Source organism: Schistocerca cancellata, chromosome 11 (assembly GCF_023864275.1).
Source record: "Schistocerca cancellata isolate TAMUIC-IGC-003103 chromosome 11, iqSchCanc2.1, whole genome shotgun sequence".
Lineage (NCBI taxonomy): Eukaryota > Metazoa > Arthropoda > Insecta > Orthoptera > Acrididae > Schistocerca > Schistocerca cancellata.
Window position 1 is genome coordinate 168,402,662 of NC_064636.1, and position 20,670 is coordinate 168,423,331.

General features: G+C 39.0%; 1 protein-coding gene across 2 annotated transcripts in view; it reads left to right on the forward strand.

Annotated features, from left to right (window-relative positions):
* The window catches only part of LOC126108882 (zinc finger protein 721-like), a 238,138-nt gene extending 217,775 nt beyond the window's left edge, over positions 1–20,363 (forward strand). The window contains exon 6 of one of the 2 annotated variants that reach the window (XM_049914243.1): positions 14,447–20,362. In XM_049914243.1, the coding sequence (XP_049770200.1) occupies positions 14,447–17,849 (3,403 nt within the window). In that variant the 3' untranslated portion in view covers positions 17,850–20,362. Of the gene's footprint in view, positions 1–14,424 lie in introns of both variants that reach the window. The other variant, XM_049914244.1, reaches the window with a different exon arrangement.
* Positions 20,364–20,670: the final 307 nt, after the last annotated feature.

A 20,670-nucleotide genomic window follows, 5' to 3' on the forward strand; every position in this document is an offset into this window, starting at 1 on the left:
ATTGTGAAGGGACAGATCAAGATAAGATGGATAGTTTTTATGAGGCACTCAGTGATGTAGTTGTTAGAGTAAAGGACAAGGACAGTGTTCTGCTCATGGGTGATTTTAACGCCAGGATTGGAAATCGAACAGAAGGGTATGAAAAGGTTATGGGTAAATTTGGAGAGGATATGGAGGCCAACAGGAACGGGAAACAACTCTTGGATTTCTGTGCCAGTATGGGCTTAGTAATCACAAACTCCTTTTTTAAACATAAGAACATTCACCGGTATACTTGGGAAGGCAGGGGAACCAGATCTGTCATTGACTATATAATAACAGATCAGGAATTCAGGAAGGCTGTGAGGGACACACGTGTATTCAGGGGATTCTTTGATGACACTGATCATTATTTAATCTGCAGTGAAATTGGGATTGTGAGGCCGAAAGTGCAGGAGGTCAGGTCCATATGTAGGAGGATAAGAGTGGAGAAACTTCAGGTTAAGGAAATCAGGCACAAGTACATAACAGCGATCTCAGAAAGGTACCAGTTAGTTGAATGTAGTCAGTTACAGTCATTGGAAAAGGAATGGACAAGGTACAGGGATACAGTACTAGAAGTGGCTAAAGAATGTCTTGGAACAGTAGTGTGTAAAAGTAGGATGAAGCAAACAGCTTGGTGGAATGATACAGTCAAGGCAGCCTGTAAAAGGAAAAAGAAGGCGTATCAAAAATGGCTACATATCAGAACCCAGGTAGACAGAGAAAGTTATGTTGAAGAAAGAAACAAAGCCAAACAGATAATTGCAGCATCCAAGAAGAAATTGTGGGAAGACTTTGGAAACAGGTTGGAGACTATGGGTCAAGCTGCTGGAAAACCATTCTGGAGTGTAATTAGCAGCCTTCGAAAGGGAGGTAAGAAGGAAATGACAAGTATTTTGGACAGGTCAGGAAAACTGCTGGTGAATCCTGTGGATGCCTTGGGCAGATGGAGGGAATATTTTGAAGAGTTGCTCAATGTAGGTCAAATTGCAATCAGTAATGTTTCAGATTTCGAGGTAGAATGGGATAGGAATGATGATGGAAATAGGATCACATTTGAGGAAGTGGAAAAAATGGTCAATAGATTTCAGTGCAATAAAGCGGCTGGGGTGGATGAAATTAAGTCGGAACTCATCAAATATAGTGGAATGTCAGGTCTTAAATGGCTACACAGGATAACTGAAATGGCCTGGGAGTTGGGACAGGTTCCATCAGACTGGACAAAAGCAGTAATCACACCAATATTTAAACATGGAAACAGAAAAGATTGTAATAACTACAGAGGTATCTCTTTAATCAGCGTTGTGGGTAAAATCTTCTCAGGTATTGTTGAAAGGAAAGTGCGAGTATAAGTTGAGGACCAATTGGATGAAAATCAGTGTGGGTTTAGGCCTCTTAGAGGTTGTCAGGACCAGATCTTTAGCTTACGGCAAATAATGGAGAAGTGTTGTGAGTGGAACAGGGAATTGTATCTATGCTTTATAGATCTAGAAAAGGCATATGACCGGGTTCCTAGGAGGAAGTTATTGTCTGTTCTACAAGATTATGGAATAGGAGGCAAACTTTTGCAAGCAATTAAAGGTCTTTACATGGATAGTCAGGCAGCAGTTAGAGTTGATGGTAAATTGAGTTCATGGTTCAGAGTAGTTTCAGGGGTAAGACAAGGCTGCAACCTGTCTCCACTGTTGTTCATATTATTTATGGATCATATGTTGAAAACAATAGACTGGCTGGGTGAGATTAAGATATGTGAACACAAAATAAGCAGTCTTGCATATGCGGATGACTTAGTTGTGTTGGCAGATTCGATTGAAAGTTTGCAAAGTAATATTTCAGAGCTAGATCAGAAATGTAAGGACTATGGTATGAAGATTAGCATCTCCAAAACGAAAGTAATGTCAGTGGGAAAGAAATATAAACGGATTGAGTGCCAAATAGGAGGAACAAAGTTAGAACAGGTGGACGGCTTCAAGTACTTAGGATGCATATTCTCACAGGATGGCAACATAGTGAAAGAACTGGAAGCGAGGTGTAGCAAAGCTAATGCAGTGAGCGCTCAGCTACGATCTACTCTCTTCTGCAAGAAGGAAGTCAGTACCAAGACTAAGTTACCTGTGCACCGTTCAATCTTTCGACCAACTTTGTTGTATGGGAGCGAAAGCTGGGTGGATTCAGGTTACCTTATCAACAAGGTTGAGGTTATGGATATGAAAGTAGCTAGGATGATTGCAGGTACTAGTAGATGGGAACAATGGCAGGAGGGTGTCCACAATGAGGAAATCAAAGAAGAACTGGGAATGAACTCTATAGATGTAGCAGTCAGGGCGAACAGGCTTAGATGGTGGGGTCATGTTACACGCATGGGAGAAGCAAGGTTACCCAAGAGACTCAGGGATTCAGCAGTAGAGGGTAGGAGGAGTCGGGGCAGACCAAGGAGAAGGTACCTGGATTCGGTTAAGAATGATTTTGAAGTAATAGGTTTAACGTCAGAAGAGGCACCAATGTTAGCACTGAATAGGGGATCATGGAGGAACTCCAGACTGAACGCTGAAAGGCATAGTCAGTCTTAAATGATGATGATGATGATGATGATGATGCCTCTATGTCACACTTTTCAGCTCATATGAAACAGTCTTTTTTTTTTTTTTTTTTTTTTTTTTTTAAATTGAATGTGTAAGAGGAAGAGGATCTCAAACTTTTATCATCTACTTGTGCAACATAAAGATTAATTAATTTCCTTATATGACATTGATTAATATATTCATGTCAATGTAACTTATGCACCTTCAGCCAGTCCAGTGTTCTGTAGAAGATTATGACCCCCATCTTTCCATTCCTTGCTGATGCACATCAGAGTTTCCAAGGCCTTCGTCATTATTGATGTCTTTCCTTCCGTAACAGATCTACCACAAATAAAACAGGTAGTAGGGTCTGGCATTATTGTTCTCTGAGTCCAGACAAAGGAAATGAGACTGAGAAGAAGCACTTCATAACACTGCAAACTGATGAATACTGTCACAAAAACAGAACTCTCTGGCACTCCTTTAACACTTCACAACATTAACTCAACTGAATTGGACACTGATTAGGAAGAAACAGCAGTGATAATAGTGGTAGGGGAGTGCTGAGTGAATGGGAAAGGGAACTTGATGTTTTCATTGATGGCACATACTCCTGATTTCAGCAATACTGATCGCAAAAGATATATCAGCAGGTAGAATATATAGGCTATGAAATATTTCCATACAATTAATTACGCATTTCATTTAAATACTTTGCTAAGCAAGAAAAACTGGGCAAACTATCACATTAACAGAATTATATTCCAATTCTTATATCTCAAATAATGTTTGCATATATGAAAAGTTGCACAAGATCTTTTTCGTGTACAATTTTCCAAGGAAAACATTTGCTAATAACAGCTCTGTTCAAAAAATGAGTCTTTTTGCGTATAAGTTTAAAATATGGTACAAATTGACTTTTGGAGGAGATAAAAGGGGGACGCAGCCCCCACTACGAAGGGGAACTTTTCTGTTTGTTATTTCTATACCCCATATGAGTATTTTCCCGAAGTTTCAAAACTTTATAAATTTTTTCTCCTATTTGCTGAATTTCGTACTAATTTGACTGGTTATTCCTTTGTAGTGTGTTGTAGTTCCCCTCATTCTGTTTTTTGCTCACAGATGGAGTACAGGGGATTTCAGCCTGGGTTTCCTGCTTTTTGCTACATTATCTTAACTGTTAGGCTCTTTGAGCGTGCCCCAGGCCAGACTCAAATTTTCATTCTGAGTGTTTCCTCCTGTTATTTCTGAACACTACAGCCATCTGTCCACTCATTTATTACATTGCTGCTTCAGCATTTCCATTGACTTTGATTTCATTACCATAGATATCATTTCATTTCAGCAAATTTAGTAAAATTGATATAAACTGTCAGAAGAAAATACAACATCCTCAAGACAGTGTTTAGCGGTATGTGGGTATAACATGCACTTGCTGAAGGGTTGTAAGTGATTCTTTTGTCACAGTTATCAGTGATCAGCTGCTTTTCAGGAGACATGTCTGTGCAGCCATTCTTTTTGACTATAGGCAGTACTGAGTTTATAAGTATTTGTAACATTCATTATAGGGCACAACCATGCCCTACCAGTGAGTACATTCTCATGTTGAATAGTTTCAGCCATTTAAACAGAGTCGCATTGTGAGCCTGTGGGAAGCTGGATGGACGTACTGATAAATTGCTGCACGTGATGGGCACAATGTATTACTGGTGTGTCATTGCTTTCAACAGTGGTCTGTTTATCATTCTCATACATGTAGACCAGGTTCTGGACGTCCACATAGTAAGGTGCACGTCAAGGCTGACGCATTGTGTGAATAGAGCAGGCCAACCAAACATCATCCAAGGATGAAATACGGGCACAAGTTCCACCTGCCTTGTCATCAGGGACCATTGGGAATGGTCTGTTTCTAGTAGGATTAAGATCACACATGTCTCTGGACAGGTTACATTGATATGACAGAACCAAGCATGGCTATTCTGGTGTCATGAAAGAGTTAACTGGAGAGTGCAACGGCACTGTGTTGTCCCTAGTGATGAGAGTATGTTCTTTTTGTATGTGAGTGATAGATGTACACATGTATGGCCATAGAGCTGGTGAGCTGGCTATTCCAGAATGCATTTTTGCATGACAGCAGGTCCCATCTGAGGATTCATGGTGGAGGGGTGGGGGGGGGGTGTCACTTATGATCACATTTGCTGTTCTGCAGGCTAAAGTAACCAGTGCTCATTACATTACACAGGCTGTTATGGCCATGCTACTGCCATTTCTTCTGCAGCATGGTGATGTACCTTTTCAGCTGGACAGTGCACCTTCAGACAAGGCTGCTGTGGTATAACGTGCTCTTTGTAGTGTACAAAAACTGTTGTAGTCGGCAAGATTGCCATATCGTATGCCAGTTGAACATGTATGGGACATCATGAAATAGAAACCTACTCATTGTCGAAGGCCTGCAAGAACCATTGACAAGGTACAAGAAAAGGGGTGAGATGTGTGGGACATCTGTCACAGGATGCCATTCCTCTTCTGTGATGTGTTCTATTTGGTCTGAACTTGTTATCGTATACTCCTGCAATGATGAAATACAATGAGGAAGTTAGATTTTTTCCCAGCAATGTATATTCCTTTGGAATGGTGGACAAGTCTTCTCCACCATACCCATTTGCTGAGTGGTGCTATTCCCACATATCTGATTGGAAGTTCACTAACCTCTTTTGATGCCTCTTAAGTCTCTTGTCATCACCGCCAGTTTTGTTGCTGTTATTGTTGGTTGCTTTAAACCGTCAATAATAGCACACCACCGTTGAGTTTACTTTTCATTTAGGCAAATCTGTTGTTATTAAACACATGCTGATCAACTTGCTTGCAATGAGTTGTGCAACTTTTAACATCACGGACTGGTAAACGCCACAGCTCCCATGAGTGGTGTAACAAAAAGACACAGATGGAACAGATAAATAACATAGTAACTTCACTCTATGAGTGGTAGCCACTGACTGACTCTGAAACCTTACATATTGAATAGATTGACACATGACTGTGTATCAAATGGTGACTTTTGCTTCATGTGTGACACCTTTTAAAGAGGTGCATAGTACAGGTATTACAAAATTGTTAAAATATAAAGCCATTTCAGCTATGATGGTAATATAACCAAAAGGCAGGAAAAATGTAGAATATAGATTTACATTAGGCACGAACATAGTGATATCCATAAGCTGACATAAATTTTCGTTCTGGATAGTTAAATTTTCTAATCTGAACATTTCGTAAATTAGTACATTATTCTAGGAAAATTACTCATTTTTGGAGAAATAAAAATTGTGCTCTAAGAAAGTATAACACTGGATATTGAACAGTATACATTTTTAAGATTTGAACATTCTATAGTGTGACAATTTAGAATAAGAATAACTTTTGAAATAACAATTTTTCAGAATATGTAAAACATTTAATTGAAGTAGGAAAATTAGATCTTTCAAATAATGTGTGTTATTTCTAAAACAAATGATTATTAAGAGGGTTGAATTTTGAAGTGCATATTGTTTACATTACTCCAAAACTGTGAATATTTCTGTAAACAAAAAGTTCCAGTGTAAACTAATGATACTGCAATCACAAATGGACTGAAAACTGTACATTAAACACTAAAGTTTAGTGAAATACATCGTGAATGAGAAATTAATTATGTCAAGTACACACAATATATGCATTACAAATGAACACAGTACATAAAAAGATATTTATGGTAAGAGAAATATTATAATGGGTGTAACTATTTCATGCTGGTGCATTTCACTGAGAGAGAGGCTCTGGTACTAGTGTTTGAAAGAAGTTGAAGATAACATGAGCTTCCGTCTCACTTCTCAAGTGACCTTGTCTTTGAGGGCATTGCATTTTTTCCTGTCAGTGTATATACCTGTCAAGTGGTGCACCACTCTGCTCCATCAAATCTGTTCGCTCAGTGGTGCTATTCCCACATACCATATTGGAAATTCACTGACCTGTTTTGTCAGTTTGATTCTGGATTTGATTCATGCTCATGTAGTGTAATGCTTAAGGTGAATGTTTGAAAAATGTGGAGGTCCTGGTTAATGTCCTTGTCTGACACAGAGGTCCAGCAGTCTCAGCATTCATTATGCATTGTTCGGCACTTGTGAGTGATTTTCGCTGATATAATTACATGTTGTTATATCTTCATTTATTTCATCATCTGCAATCCTCTTGTTTCATGTCAGTAAATTCAGTTCATTTGGTGGGAATAAAAGTGTTTGTTGTATAGTCTCCCGTGTGAGATCTCAGAACACTTCTCTTACATTCATGTACTGACTGAAGTATCCAGTTATAAATTTAGCTTCACGCCTCTGAATTCTTTAAGACTACTCTAATGTGTCCTGGTGAGTATCCAAAACACACATAAAGTGCTCAAGAATTGATTGTGCAGGGCTTGAAGAGATTGTCTCCTTTGCAGGTATAGTGCATTTTTCTAGGTTTTTCCTGATAAAAATCGAGCCCTTCTTGCTGTTGATGTTGCACATCACGTAATAACGGTACAGCTATATACATTGGCTGAAAAGAAAAAAAAAAGCCCCCAGGAGGGGAAGAGGAAACTAAATGAAATATCATGTATTGAAAAGGTACATTATACTATTTCAGTGATTGCAATATTGAGTCAAATTTACATACAGCTTTCCAATATGACCCCACTTTTCAGTGTGATATCGCTCGCACCTCTAGTCTCGATGATTGCATTGTTCTGGTTGGGATGGGCATCATAGAGGTGTTGCATCCTCTCCTGAGGCAAGCTGGCCTACAAATGATGTAACTGGACCTCGATAGCGTGGATGTTGGCTATGGGATGGAGTTGATATTTTTGCTGGTCTCTGTCAGGAACAGATCTGTGGAGCTTACTGCCAACAGGAGTACCTCAGTGTCATGCAAACAGTTCATGAAGATACGTGACACGTGTGTATCAATATTGTGATGGTGACAAATGGCGCTACAGTATTGTCACGTGAGAAGTAACACATGAGGGGACAGGATGTCCGTGACAGATGTGCGTTCAGAATTCCTTCTATCACTACCAGATGTGAACAGAAGTGATTCGTGATGGTGGCCCCCCACACTGTGACACCGGGAGTAACACCGCTGTGCCTCTCCAGAACATTGGAAAAATTGGGACATCTCCCTAGGTCATCACGATCTCACCATTGATGGTCATCTGGGGTAGTGCAGAAGTGTGAAAACAATCATCACCAGTCCATGTTGCCCAGTCATGACACCACTCCAAATGCAGCAGATTGTTTTGTGGTGTTGACGGCATTCTATGCATGAGACAATAATTCCCCCTATCTATTGCTAGTCTCTGACCAGTGGTTTGGGAGAACACAAGGGCACAGAATGTTGCAGGGAGTCAGTGCCTTGTTCTTGAATGGCAGGCACTGATGTGAAGTGGTTACAATGTGCCCAGTGTGTAATACAGAGATCCTCCCATGTGGTGGTTAGAGATGGTTGTTCGGAACCTTGATGATGAGTATGGCTGTCCTCACATTTGTGTGCATTCTACCATTGGGCCACTGTCACTTCCAGATGCTCCACAAATCTGGGTAATGCACGGTTCATCCAGCCAACCAGATGGAGGCCCACAATTATGGGCCTTTCAAGCTCTTATCAGGTGGCGATAATGCTGTTTCACATGACTATGTGGCATCTCCTTATTCTTCACAGTGATCATTCAACATCTGACGCTGCTTATGCCTCTCGTATGCACTACCAGGTCTGGAAACAATACTAATGCATCCTTTTTGAAAGAACTGTGTAATAATGTTAATTTAATTCACACGATCATTATGTCAACTTTACAGCCGTTCCAAAGTGCACATATTGAAATGTTATATGATATATCACCTGCATATGTGACATGTCAGATATATTGTAACATTTCAGCATGAACTTGAGTGTGGCTGTAAAGTCAAAATCATGATTGTTTGAAAGAAATGAGCAGTACTTCACATTCAAATAAGGGAAATTTCGTTGAAAAAGTTCTACATGACTGTGGTCCCCCACAAAGGAAAAATCATTAATTTAATGCACTGTGGTGGCTGTTCTACATGTTTCAGAGAACTGCATATCTAATCATTTTCACATCCGTTGATGATACAAATTAGACTTGCATCTGACCATGTCTTTTGGGTCTTCATTTTTTTTTGAGTTAGTGTATTTGATTGATACGACACAAATCCAATATAAAATCACAAATGCCCATCAGATATACAGATTGTTCCTCATGTTAGTGCACTGTTATTCACATTTGAAGTTTTGTGTTATCTATGGTGCGTATTATGCATTATAATTTCAAGATTAATTCATAGTCACTGGAGAAAACAATTATCTGTGATTCCCGAGTTTTACAGTTGTTCACTGAGGACACTATCTGTGTAAATTACAGCAACCACACGCTGTTGTTACCTGAATCATATGAGGAGGAAGAGTCCGCATCCTGGCGATGACAAATGATCCTTTTAAGCAAGAATGTTACTATAGACATACACTGTTATTTTGAATGGCTCCTGAGATACATGCTTGCAAATGATTTTCATTATTATCAAATGATTTTATTTATTTTTATTTGTTAGTTATTTGTTAGGTTTAAAAATTTTGAAGATTACATAGCACATTTGCAACAAGTTTTTGACAGTTCACAGTACATTTCAGAAATCCACAATAAATATACAACATTTCACAATCATTTTAATGTTCTGAATGTCCACCAGCAACTTCAGTTCACATTTTTACTTTCAGGAGAGCATGTCGTGTTCCTTACCCTGGCGCATCTTGGCGTTCCTTGAGGACTGCAGCAGCATGCAGGATGTGACCTAGCATCTTATTTCACATAGCACTTTTCTTCTTTACCCTTCTGTTCCTATTCACTCATGAATGAATATCAGATAGTGCTAGGTCCACAGATCTCAGCCATGACCAACCCAGTTGTTTTGGAAAGTGTAGTTTAGGAGTTGCCACACAAGAATGGTAGAATATGAGAGGACTCCTTTATGCTGGAGTTGCATTGCATTTTGTATGGCTAATATAATACCTAAAATTATTCAACTAATGTATTTTGCAAAACAATACAGGTAGCCATGCTCTGTCATCCTTTTCTCCAGAGTAACAAGATGTAGGAACATAAAATTGACAGTGGCAGTCACAGAGACAAACAGTGAATTTTTTTCTCTGTACTATTTTGTTGCTCCGAAAGTGTTGATGGGTGGTGTTATTAATTCAGTACAATGTAAGTGTCATCACTGATGGCACCTAACAAATGTCAATGTTACACACCAGTATTGTAAATGTGAATTAATTAAGGCTTACAGAAAGCTGCCACATGTTAACTGTACGACTATGCCAAATGTTGTTAAATTGTTGTCAAATTTTTCATTGAGGTGATGACACACACACACACACACACACACACACACACACACACACACACACGGCAGTCTACTGCTTTCACTCAATGTGTAGGTACATGCACACACACAAAAGAGGTAAAGATCTGAAGTCGATGTGTCGTATAACACTAATGCTATTCAACAGCATCTGGAGCACTCCCTTGTTAATATGTATATACATGCACACACCACATCTGCATGTTATGAATGCCACTAACAAAGACTAATATATTCATACTTGAAATATGTTTGTTTTAGGGTACTATTTGAAATGAAGCATATGTCTGTCCAAACATTTCTGCTTAAAATGATCATTGTCACCTCCTGGTAACTTTCATTAAGGCATACATTGTATTTCGCAAGTCTCTCAATAATCCACAATGTAACAGTGCAGGAAGATTTATTGAAATGAAGAATTATGGTAACCAGCTTTTTGCCACTGTCTATAGCTTCTGCATCTAAAAATGGATATAGTTTATTGTGTTGCTGTATCACTGGCAAATCGGTGCTGGTTTTAACATTGGAATTATGTGGCCACAACAAAGGTTCTTGTATTCACAGATATAGTTGTACATCAGAATATGGAAAGGATAAATTGATACTCACCATAGAGGAGGCACAGTGGTTAAGGCTGGTAATATATTTAAGCTTTTGGACAAATGCCTTCTTTCAGTATGGGAGACACACACACATTCAGACAAGTACATATCTCTGTCTCTCACACACACCCATGTGCTCTCCCCCCCCCCCCTCCACACACACACACAATCCTGTGTCCCCAGGTTCTGGGGCCCAGCTGCAACTGTAACTGCAGCAATCTGTTGTTGTGGGTGATGGGGTAAGGAGAGGGCATGGGAGAGGGAGGGATAGAAGTTAGGGATGGGGGAAAATGCTGTGATGCCAGTGGGAGTGTACAGGGCAGTGGTGGGGACAAGATAGGGCTCCTAGATGGTAGTGTAAGGAGGCTGTTTTTGGGGTAGAGATGGGGGAGGAGTGGGAACCCCTTCCCTCATGGCTCATATCCCTGCAATAGAGCTAGATACAAGACCTGTCCCATACATTCTCCAACTGCCAACTACTCCAGTCCTGTCACAGGCACTTTCTACCCCACCAAAGGCAGGGCTATCTGTGAAAGTAGCCATGTGATATGAAAACTAAGCTGCAGAAACTGTGCTGCTTTCCACATGGCAATGACACTTAACAGGCCTTCTGTCGAAGTGACCAAGAGAATGTTGGACCACCCAATTGCTGAACATGCTGTCCAACACGAGGTGCTTCACTTGAATGACAACATCACAGCATGCACCATGTGTTTTCTTCTTAACAACACCAACTTCTCTGAATTGCGCAAGTGGGAGCCCTCATTACGTGTCCTGTGTTCCCGTAATACCCTGGCCTCAACCTTTGCTAGTCTCTGTTCTACAGCTACCTATCCTTTCCCTGCTACAACTCCAGCACTACACACACTTCCATGTGCTACTAGTCTTTTCCCCTTCTCTTCTCACCCCTTGCCCCCTGCACAGCCTCCTGATACTGCACCTAGTGGTGTACCCTGTCTCCAACACGTCCCTGCACACTCTCACAGGTGGCACAGTGTATCATTCTCCACCCATAACCTGCTATCCTTGCCTTCCCCCTCCAACTCCATACCTTCTCTTTACCCCTACTATCCACTCCAGCAGATTGCTGCTCATGTCAGACACAGACACTGTTATAGTTGGGCTCCAGTGCCCAGTGACAGTGGCTGCATATGCAAGTTCGCTTGTGTGAATTTGTATATTTTGTATTTCAGAAGAAGGGCTTTGTCTGAAAGCTTAAACATTTCAGCAGTCTGCCACTGAATGCCTCCTCTTTGGGGTGAGTAACAATCTATCATTTCCATATTATTGTCTTTCATCCTGGATTTTTGATTGATCTAGTTCTACACCAGACTGATACTAAATATATACATCTTTTATTCTTGTGAACAACAATATTATGAAAAGGATGGATTGCATCTCAGCATATAGGAAAGTCCTTGAACTGCAGACAGGCACAACAAAAGGACTGCTATACATTTCTGATTTTGGCCAATGGCCAAAAGTCCTCCTTCTGAAGAAGAAAACACACATTCACACAAACACAACGCACACACACGACTACAGGCTTTGGCTACTGTGGCCAGACTGACCAGATATGACAGTCAGTGTGTATAAGTTATGCTTGTGCAAATTTGTGTGCACTTCCCCTTCAGAAGAAGACCTTTTAGCCAAAAGCTAAAGTATATACCAGTCTTTTTGTTGTGCCTGCCTATGACCCAGCATCTCCTCTGTATGGTGCGTAGCAATCTAATCTTTTCATGATCCTGTTGTCATTACATTCTGGACTTTCCACTGTTTTATTCTTATGATTTTTTTTAGAAATAGTTTCTTCTAATCACATTATATGCTAACTGACCTGTGCCTAAAGTAAACTGTGCATGTAATCAGTATCTATTCATTACAGATTTCGGATAACATTCCATTGCATGCCATTTTTTCATGTTTCACAGCAGTTGTTTGCTGCCACAAGCAATTTCTTCAACACTTGGTGGTTGAAAGTCTCCATACACTTCCAAATGTGTTTTATGATGTCATCCTTGTGCACGTAAGTGGAGGTACAATGTTTCACAATCATGCAAATGTTTTCTGTCAGAGCAAATCTCTGGAGAAATATGAATGACTCTGAATAGAATTTCATACTCTTTGTAAGTGCCAAAGTCTACTATGTTATTTTAAGTGTAATTGAGCATGGGGGCCAAAGCAATGGTTAATGATCTAGAAACATAATTGGGGGGACAGTGATTCAAATTCCTGCCAGGACATCCGGATATAGATATACAGCATTTTTCCTCAATTGCTGAAGGAAAACGCCAGGTTGGTTCCATCGAAAGAAAGTGGTCAATTTGCTACTTCATCCATAACCTAATCTGATATTTTGTCTCTGCTCAAATAATCTTATCATTGACAGTATGTTAAACTCTAATATTAATTCTTTTTGTTTAAAATTGTGCCAGGAAAACGCTAACATCAACTGTGACTAGGGTAAGCATAGGAAACTATCTATTAGGTACTGAGGGAACAAAGTGGTGCATTGGTTAAAGAACTGACATTGCAACCAGTGAATCGTGGCTAAATTGCTGTTTGGCCATCCAGCATTAGATTACCTGTGTTTCCCTAACTTGCTGCTCTCTTTCAAAGAGATACAGATTTTGTCCTTCACCATCCTTGTTCATTAGGAACTTGCACTTTGTCTTTAATGAATTCCTTACTGAATGCATATTCTAAGGGCCTTCCTTCCATAATAGGATCTGCAAGTTTCTAAAGAAATAATGTATGGATCAAATGTCAGACATCCTTGTTGGCTATTGCAATAGTTTTATATTGCAGCTCAGATACTGCCATCAGTGACATTTGGGGCTGTTGAAAGGCAAGGGAACATTGTTTTCACAATTGTGCTGCTAGCCAGAATTTGAGGATCGCAAGAAGCAATGCTCGATCAATTGAAGCAATTTAAGCAATGTCATTGTTGATCAGTTGAAGGAAGTTTCATGACATGATGAGTTACAGAGTAAGGTTTTACACTTAGATGGACATAGGAAGATCTGACAGTGGTATTTACCAAGTTGTATTGTGACAGTAATGAAATTCAGTGAAGATAACTTGAGAGTGTGGTGCTGTTTTTCCTAGTTTTGGGTGGGATCAACACTTTCATCACTTTTCATTTGATAACAAATGAAAAGTCATTTTTATGGAAACATTTTTGCCAACTGTGGGACTCAAACACTGTGACATCTGTATGGAATCTAATGTCTTCTATGTTCGCTCATTGACGGCTTTACTCATAAAGCAAACATTTGTCAGATTGTGATTTCAAGGAAATGCAATGAATTTGCAGCATAAACCTTGTCAGAGCTCCAGAGTTCCAGAATAGAAACAAATTCCACCTTCATCCCATTAAAGCTAAACAGACAATTCCCAAAATATGAAACATGTCATGGACACAACTAGTTACATCACTTGCACCTTTGGAATAAATAACAACACATTTTGGAGACTTTCAGCCACACAGTTATATTTTGTAGCTTCTCATTCATATAACTCAGAGAGACATTATGATGTGGCCGTCAGTAAATAAATTTCCAAGCAACAAATTTCCTAACGGAGGTATTCACTTCACCTTCACCCACTCCAAACAATATTTGTTTTCATTCAACAGAAAGACTTTCATCTGTCAAGATAATAGTGTACAGACCTGTATGTCTATCAGAAGTTTCTTACAAAAAATGCACGGTATGTGATTTATAAATTTTGACTAAGTACATTACATACATTGTCTTTTTAACACTAATTCTGTGTGCTTTTTAAATTCCTCAGTATGTATTCATTTGAAATATAGGTCTTTGGAGCCAAAACATAGAGGAGACAGGGTCCCCCTGGCAGGACATTCTGAAGCACTGGAGAGAGAAGGGGAGCATGGTTTTGCTGCCTGCGATATCAAGACAGAGACTTGCGAACAGAGTGATGATTTACAGTGGAGAAATAATCACATTTTTAGTAATATTTCACCAAGTTATTGTATTCCACAGGACCCTGAAAATGGAATTCCCCAGTTTTCATGCAGTTCTTGCTCAGAGACTTTTCAAACTAGGTATGAGCTAACAAATCATGTCTTCAGTCATATTCCAGATGCACAAGTGCCATCACAAATATGTAAAACATGTGGTGAAGTTTCACCTGGACCGGAGCATCAGCATGATGTATCACAAGGCCAGAAGCAAAGAACCAGCCAAAGACAACATGACGGTAGCCAGTTTCTAGATAAGTACGCATGTAATGACTGTCCAAAGATATTCCGGTACAGAGGTTCCCTGAGGCGGCACGTAAGGATTCATCACGGAAACTTAGACAAAGGTTCCATAGTTAAGGCTCACAAGAGTACACTGAGAATTAGTTGTGCAGAATGCAACAAGATGTTCAGAACGAAAACTGAACTGCGAGTCCACATCCGGTCACACACTGGCGAACGGCCATATTCCTGTGGCGTTTGTGGCAAGTCATTCAGCCATAGTAGCAATTTAAAAATACACAACCGTCTTCATACAGGTGAAAGGCCCTACAGCTGTATTGCATGCGGAAAATTTTTCAAGTCAGTTGGTGAGCTAAAATCCCATTCACTGGTTCATGTAGTTACACGTCTATTTAGTTGTACAGAGTGTGGGAAATCATACAAAACTGGTCGAGATTTGAAGGTTCACTCACGTGTTCACACAGATGAACGGCCTTACACCTGCATTCATTGTGGAAAGTCGTTCACGGGGAATAGCCAGCTAAAGATTCACTCCAGAATCCACACTGGTGAGCGACCATACAGCTGCAGCATATGTGGAAAGGCGTTTAAATCTAATGCGGAGCTGAAGTCTCATCATCGAGTGCACTCAGAGGAAAGACCATACAGTTGTGCCGAATGTGGGAAGTCTTATAAGACGAGTATGGATTTAAAGTATCATTTTCGCATACACAGTGAGGAACGGCCATATTGCTGTGAGCAGTGTGGAAAGTCATTTAAAGCAAATTTTGAACTCAAGTCGCATTTCCGTGTTCATACAGGAGAACGGGCACACGTTTGTACCGAGTGTGGTAAGTCTTTCAAGACGAGACACGAGCTGAAATCCCACTCTCGTGTACACACTGGTGAACGCCCGTATACTTGTGGTCAATGTGGCAAATCTTTTACTCAGATTGGCAATCTTAAAATACACAATCGGGTACACACTGGTGAACGACCATATAAGTGTCCAGAATGCGGTAAGCTGTTTAAAACAGGCAGTGAACTGAAATGTCATTTGCGAGTGCACACTGGTGAACGGCCTTACTCCTGTTCTGAATGTCAGAAGGCATTCAAAACGAATGGAGAGTTGAAGGTTCACTTCCGAACTCATACAGGGGAACGACCATATAGTTGCAACGAGTGCGGAAAGTCCTTTAAGACTAGCAGCGAATTAAAGTCTCATTCACGTGTTCATACAGGTGCCCGGCCCTATACTTGTCCTGTTTGTAGGAAATCGTACAAATCAAGTTATGAATTGAAGTCCCATTTGCGAATACATTCAGATGAACGCCCATATAGCTGCATTCAATGTGGAAAATCGTTCAAAGGGAGTGGTGAACTAAAGTCTCATTCACGGATTCACTGTGGCAAACGCCCTTACAGCTGTATTCTTTGCAGGAAGTCATTCAAAACTAATAGAGAACTAACATTTCACTTCAGGGTTCACACTGGTGAACGGCCATATCACTGCAATGTCTGTGGGAAGTCATTTACTCAGAGAAGCAACTTGAAAGTGCATTTTCGCATACACACGGGAGAGTGTCCTTACAAGTGTCCCGAGTGTGACAAGTCATTTAAATCGACTACAGAGCTAAAAGTTCATTCTCTTGTCCATACTACTGAGCGACCATACAAATGTACTGCATGTGAGAAAGCCTTCAAGTCGAAATCTGAGCTAAAAGTCCATTTCCGTGTACACTCTGGTGAGCGACCATATAAATGTACTGCGTGTGACAAAGCTTTTAAGACGAGTGGTGAATTAAAATCACATTCGTATGTGCACACAGGGATACGACCATATAGTTGTATTAGCTGCGGGAAATCATTCAGCTCATCAAGTAACCTTAAAGTTCATATTCGCGTTCATTCTGGTGAACGACCATACAAATGCAGTGAATGTGAGAAGTCTTTCAAGTCTAAAGTTGAACTTAACATACATTTTCGCATTCACTCTGGCGAAAGGCCATATAAGTGTACTGAATGTGAGAAATCCTTCAAGTCTAACAGTGAGCTTAAATCCCATTTCCAAATCCACACTGGTGAACGTCCGTACAGTTGTAGTGATTGTGGAAAGTCATTTGGTTGTTCAAGTAATTTAAAAGTTCATATCCGTGTGCACACAGGAGAGCGTCCCTATGCTTGTAGTGACTGTACGAAAACGTTCAAAACAAATGGTGAATTGAAGATTCATTCTCGGATTCACTCTGGTGAACGTCCGTATACATGTCTGGTATGTGGGAAATCATTTAAAGCAAGTAGTGAGCTCAGATCTCATGCACGGACACACATAGCTAAACGTTATCATAGTTGCCCTGCTTGCAGGAAGTCATTTAAAACAAGTCGGGAACTGAAGTTCCACTATCGTGTCCATACGGGTGAGCGTCCTTATTGGTGTGCCATATGTGGTAAGTCCTTTAGCCAGAGTGGTAACCTCAAGATTCATTTTCGCATACACACAGGCGAACTACCATTTAGCTGCTCCGAGTGTGGAAAATCATACAAATCAAATACAGAGTTGAAGATACATGTGCGCATTCACACGGGAGAACGTCCATACAAATGTAATAATTGTGAAAAAACATTCAAATCGAATAGTGAGCTAAGGTCTCACTGCCGCATCCATTTAGGCAAACGTCCATACAGGTGTGCTGTTTGTGGAAAATCATTTCAGAAGAGTCGCACTCTGAAGATCCATTCTCGTTCACACTTGGGTGTGTGCTCGTATGTGTGTCGAATATGTGGAAAATCATTCAACTATCAAAGTAACCTAAGACTTCATCTCCGTAGGCATATTGGTGGTCAAGTACATATCTGTGAGGAATGTGGTGAGTCATTTGAGACAATTGGCGAGCTCAAGACTCATTCTGACATACATGCAGGTGAGTGGCCATATTCTTGCACTACGTGTGGGAAGGAATCAAAATCCAGGGACGAACTGCAAGTTCATATATGTTTAAAAACTGATGAATGAGCTATTGGGTGGTTGTTTGCAATAATTCTTTTAACAAAATGTTCATAGGCATTTTAGTACTGGCAGATAATTTGTTGGAAATTGTTTTATATGCTTTTTGTAATGATTAATAAGTAACTTAGTGTAACAACATAGAATTGTGTACACCTAAAACAACTGTATGTTGAAAACATTGTTAATTAACATTTTAAGTGTCAGTATTTACAGATTTCCACATTAGAGCAGTGAAACTCACTGTTCCTATTTATGTGCTGGTAGTGTTTGCATTGTACTGGTTTTACAGCACTGGAACACATTAAAGTTCCACATAATAGATGTAGAGTTGAAGACTCCAAATATAGGTTTCACATCCAAATGTTGAAAGGCAATAGTAGTAAATTTGGTAGTGATCCTTGTAATGTGATACAGCTACATTGGGTCGCTAAACGAAACAAAATGCTCGCCATGGATGAACTGTCTTTCTGCATATCTTAGCGTAAGAACTGACTGGTTTTATCTTATGTGAAAAATGTTTTATGTGCATTAAGTGAAGTTTTCTTTATGGCATGTACATATTTCACTGAATTTTAGTCTGTGAAACACTACTTTGTGCAACAGTTTAAATAATGATTGCAAGAAGGTCAGTCATACTTATGATTAGCAATATCATCAAAGCCTAGTATGTACAAAAAAATTGAGTGTTGGAAATCACTTTGTCATGTTGGATGCGCCTTCATTCATTGTGATGGAACCCCTTTGGTATTGTATGTGCTATAGCATTTTGTTTTGTTTTTTTTTTTTTTTTTTTTTGCCTAAAAGCCATGAACATGTTAATTTTAACTGTTTCAATGCCTATGCAAGTACTCAAAAGATTTCATTTCACTTCAGAATGCACAGCTTTATAATTTAACTTACATGAGAGTTGCTCAGAAAACCACCATTTTTAAATACATATTTGCAATAAAAATAACTTTGCTTGATTTGATTGTTTGTTGTAAACAAACATTGATCACAACAGACATTTGGGACAGTACTTGCTGACAAGGGCTGAAAATGCATGACTAAATTTTTTAATAGCAAGACTTTAATACTAATCATTTTCATCTTTTGCATTGTCAATTAAGTTGAAATAAATTATCTGTGAGACTAAATTTTTTACTGCTAGCAACCACAGCCTTTAGTAAATTCAGTGAACTACAGAACAATTTCCACTTGTACTGTTTGGACTGTTCAGTTCACTTGTGGTCAACTTAGATCCACTTTCACTGACAAGCACAACTGTAACATGACAAGATATAGTTATATATCTAGGCTGTTGCTACGTTGACGTACGTCCACTTGTGAGTAATTGATGAGTGAAGCAGGTTAAAGACGGTATTCTAGTTAAACAGCTTGAGTTGAAATAGTTTTTTTAATTGTATTTGTCACAATCTTACTGAAAATTTTTTCTTTCAATTTTAATTGTATTTGTTGAAAACATATTGAGAGGTTATTTTTTTTTGAATATTTGAAACATGTCTCAGTAGACTTTACAGTGTTCTCACCAGTCTTGACTATTATTCACATTTTGAACAATGAGAAAGGTATTTAATTTCTGTTCAGAATTCGCAACGTTCATTTTTCTGTAAGATAAGCATGTATAAAAGTATGAAGACTAAAAATTCCTACCGTCAACAAAATTTTATACAAGTTTCTTTTAAGGGGCATGGAACATTTGTCATACCTGGAAAATTCGAGTTTGAGATTTCGAGATAATTTTTGCATTGAATAGTCCACATTTGTACAGCAGTGTACAGTACTGGCTAGAATTAAGTTTTATAAGTACCTTGCAGGTACACAAATCTTGCAGCACAGGTCCGATAAAGGAATTTTGTTTTCAACTAGGGAAGTTCATGTCCTCAAGTTATGACATTGAAGATCGTGTACTTATTGATCATCTGCAAATGAAACACATTATGGGTAATTTATAGCAGACTAAGGGCATGTACACTTTCAGCTGGAGTTTGTGTAATTTGAAAAACATTCTATGTAGACAATAAGTATTTTACAGATACAAGATGAGTGTAACAGTTGTAGTCAATGTCTGTATTTACACAATAGAAGTAGGATAATTGCAGTGTCATATTGACAGTGCAAAATTCAAATAAAATGTCATTATTTCCCAAGTTAACGTAACTGAGCAGCTCTCATGTGTTCTAGATGATGTTATGTAACAGCAGCATTTTTGTGTGTCATGCAGACTGTGTGAAATAATCCCTTTAGACATGTATCTCCATTCTGTAACAGATTAACAGCTATGAACGCCATGTCATGTATTTGTGATCAATGCTAATAATGATATTTAAGAATGAAAGGTTTAATTTTCGTTATCCAGTGTTGTGGAGTTTTCTTCTCTAGACCATGCGTGATTATGATTTTTTTAACTGACTTGTATTTTCACAGAAGATTGAAAACAATTTCAAAATGAGCTAGCATCTAAGAATTTGTCATACCAAGTAAACTGGCAAAAACTCGTATTATTTTGAAATACTTCTGAACTACAGTTATCAGTTTCATTACATGCGCATTACATCATATTTATTTGTTTTCTCGTTAAAGTACAATGGAGACATTTGACATGTTTTCCATTTACATAATCAGATAACTATAATATATTCAGTTCATTATTTATTTGCATTGATAGTATAAGAATTACATTTCTATAGTTTATATTTGTTTTGTGACTCCACTGTATTTTTATTTACACAAGATGACCATCCGTCACTATTTTGACTTCTTTTTAAGTGCTGTTGAAGTATAGGTTTCCAATTAGTGCATTACTAACATTTTTTACAACAATATC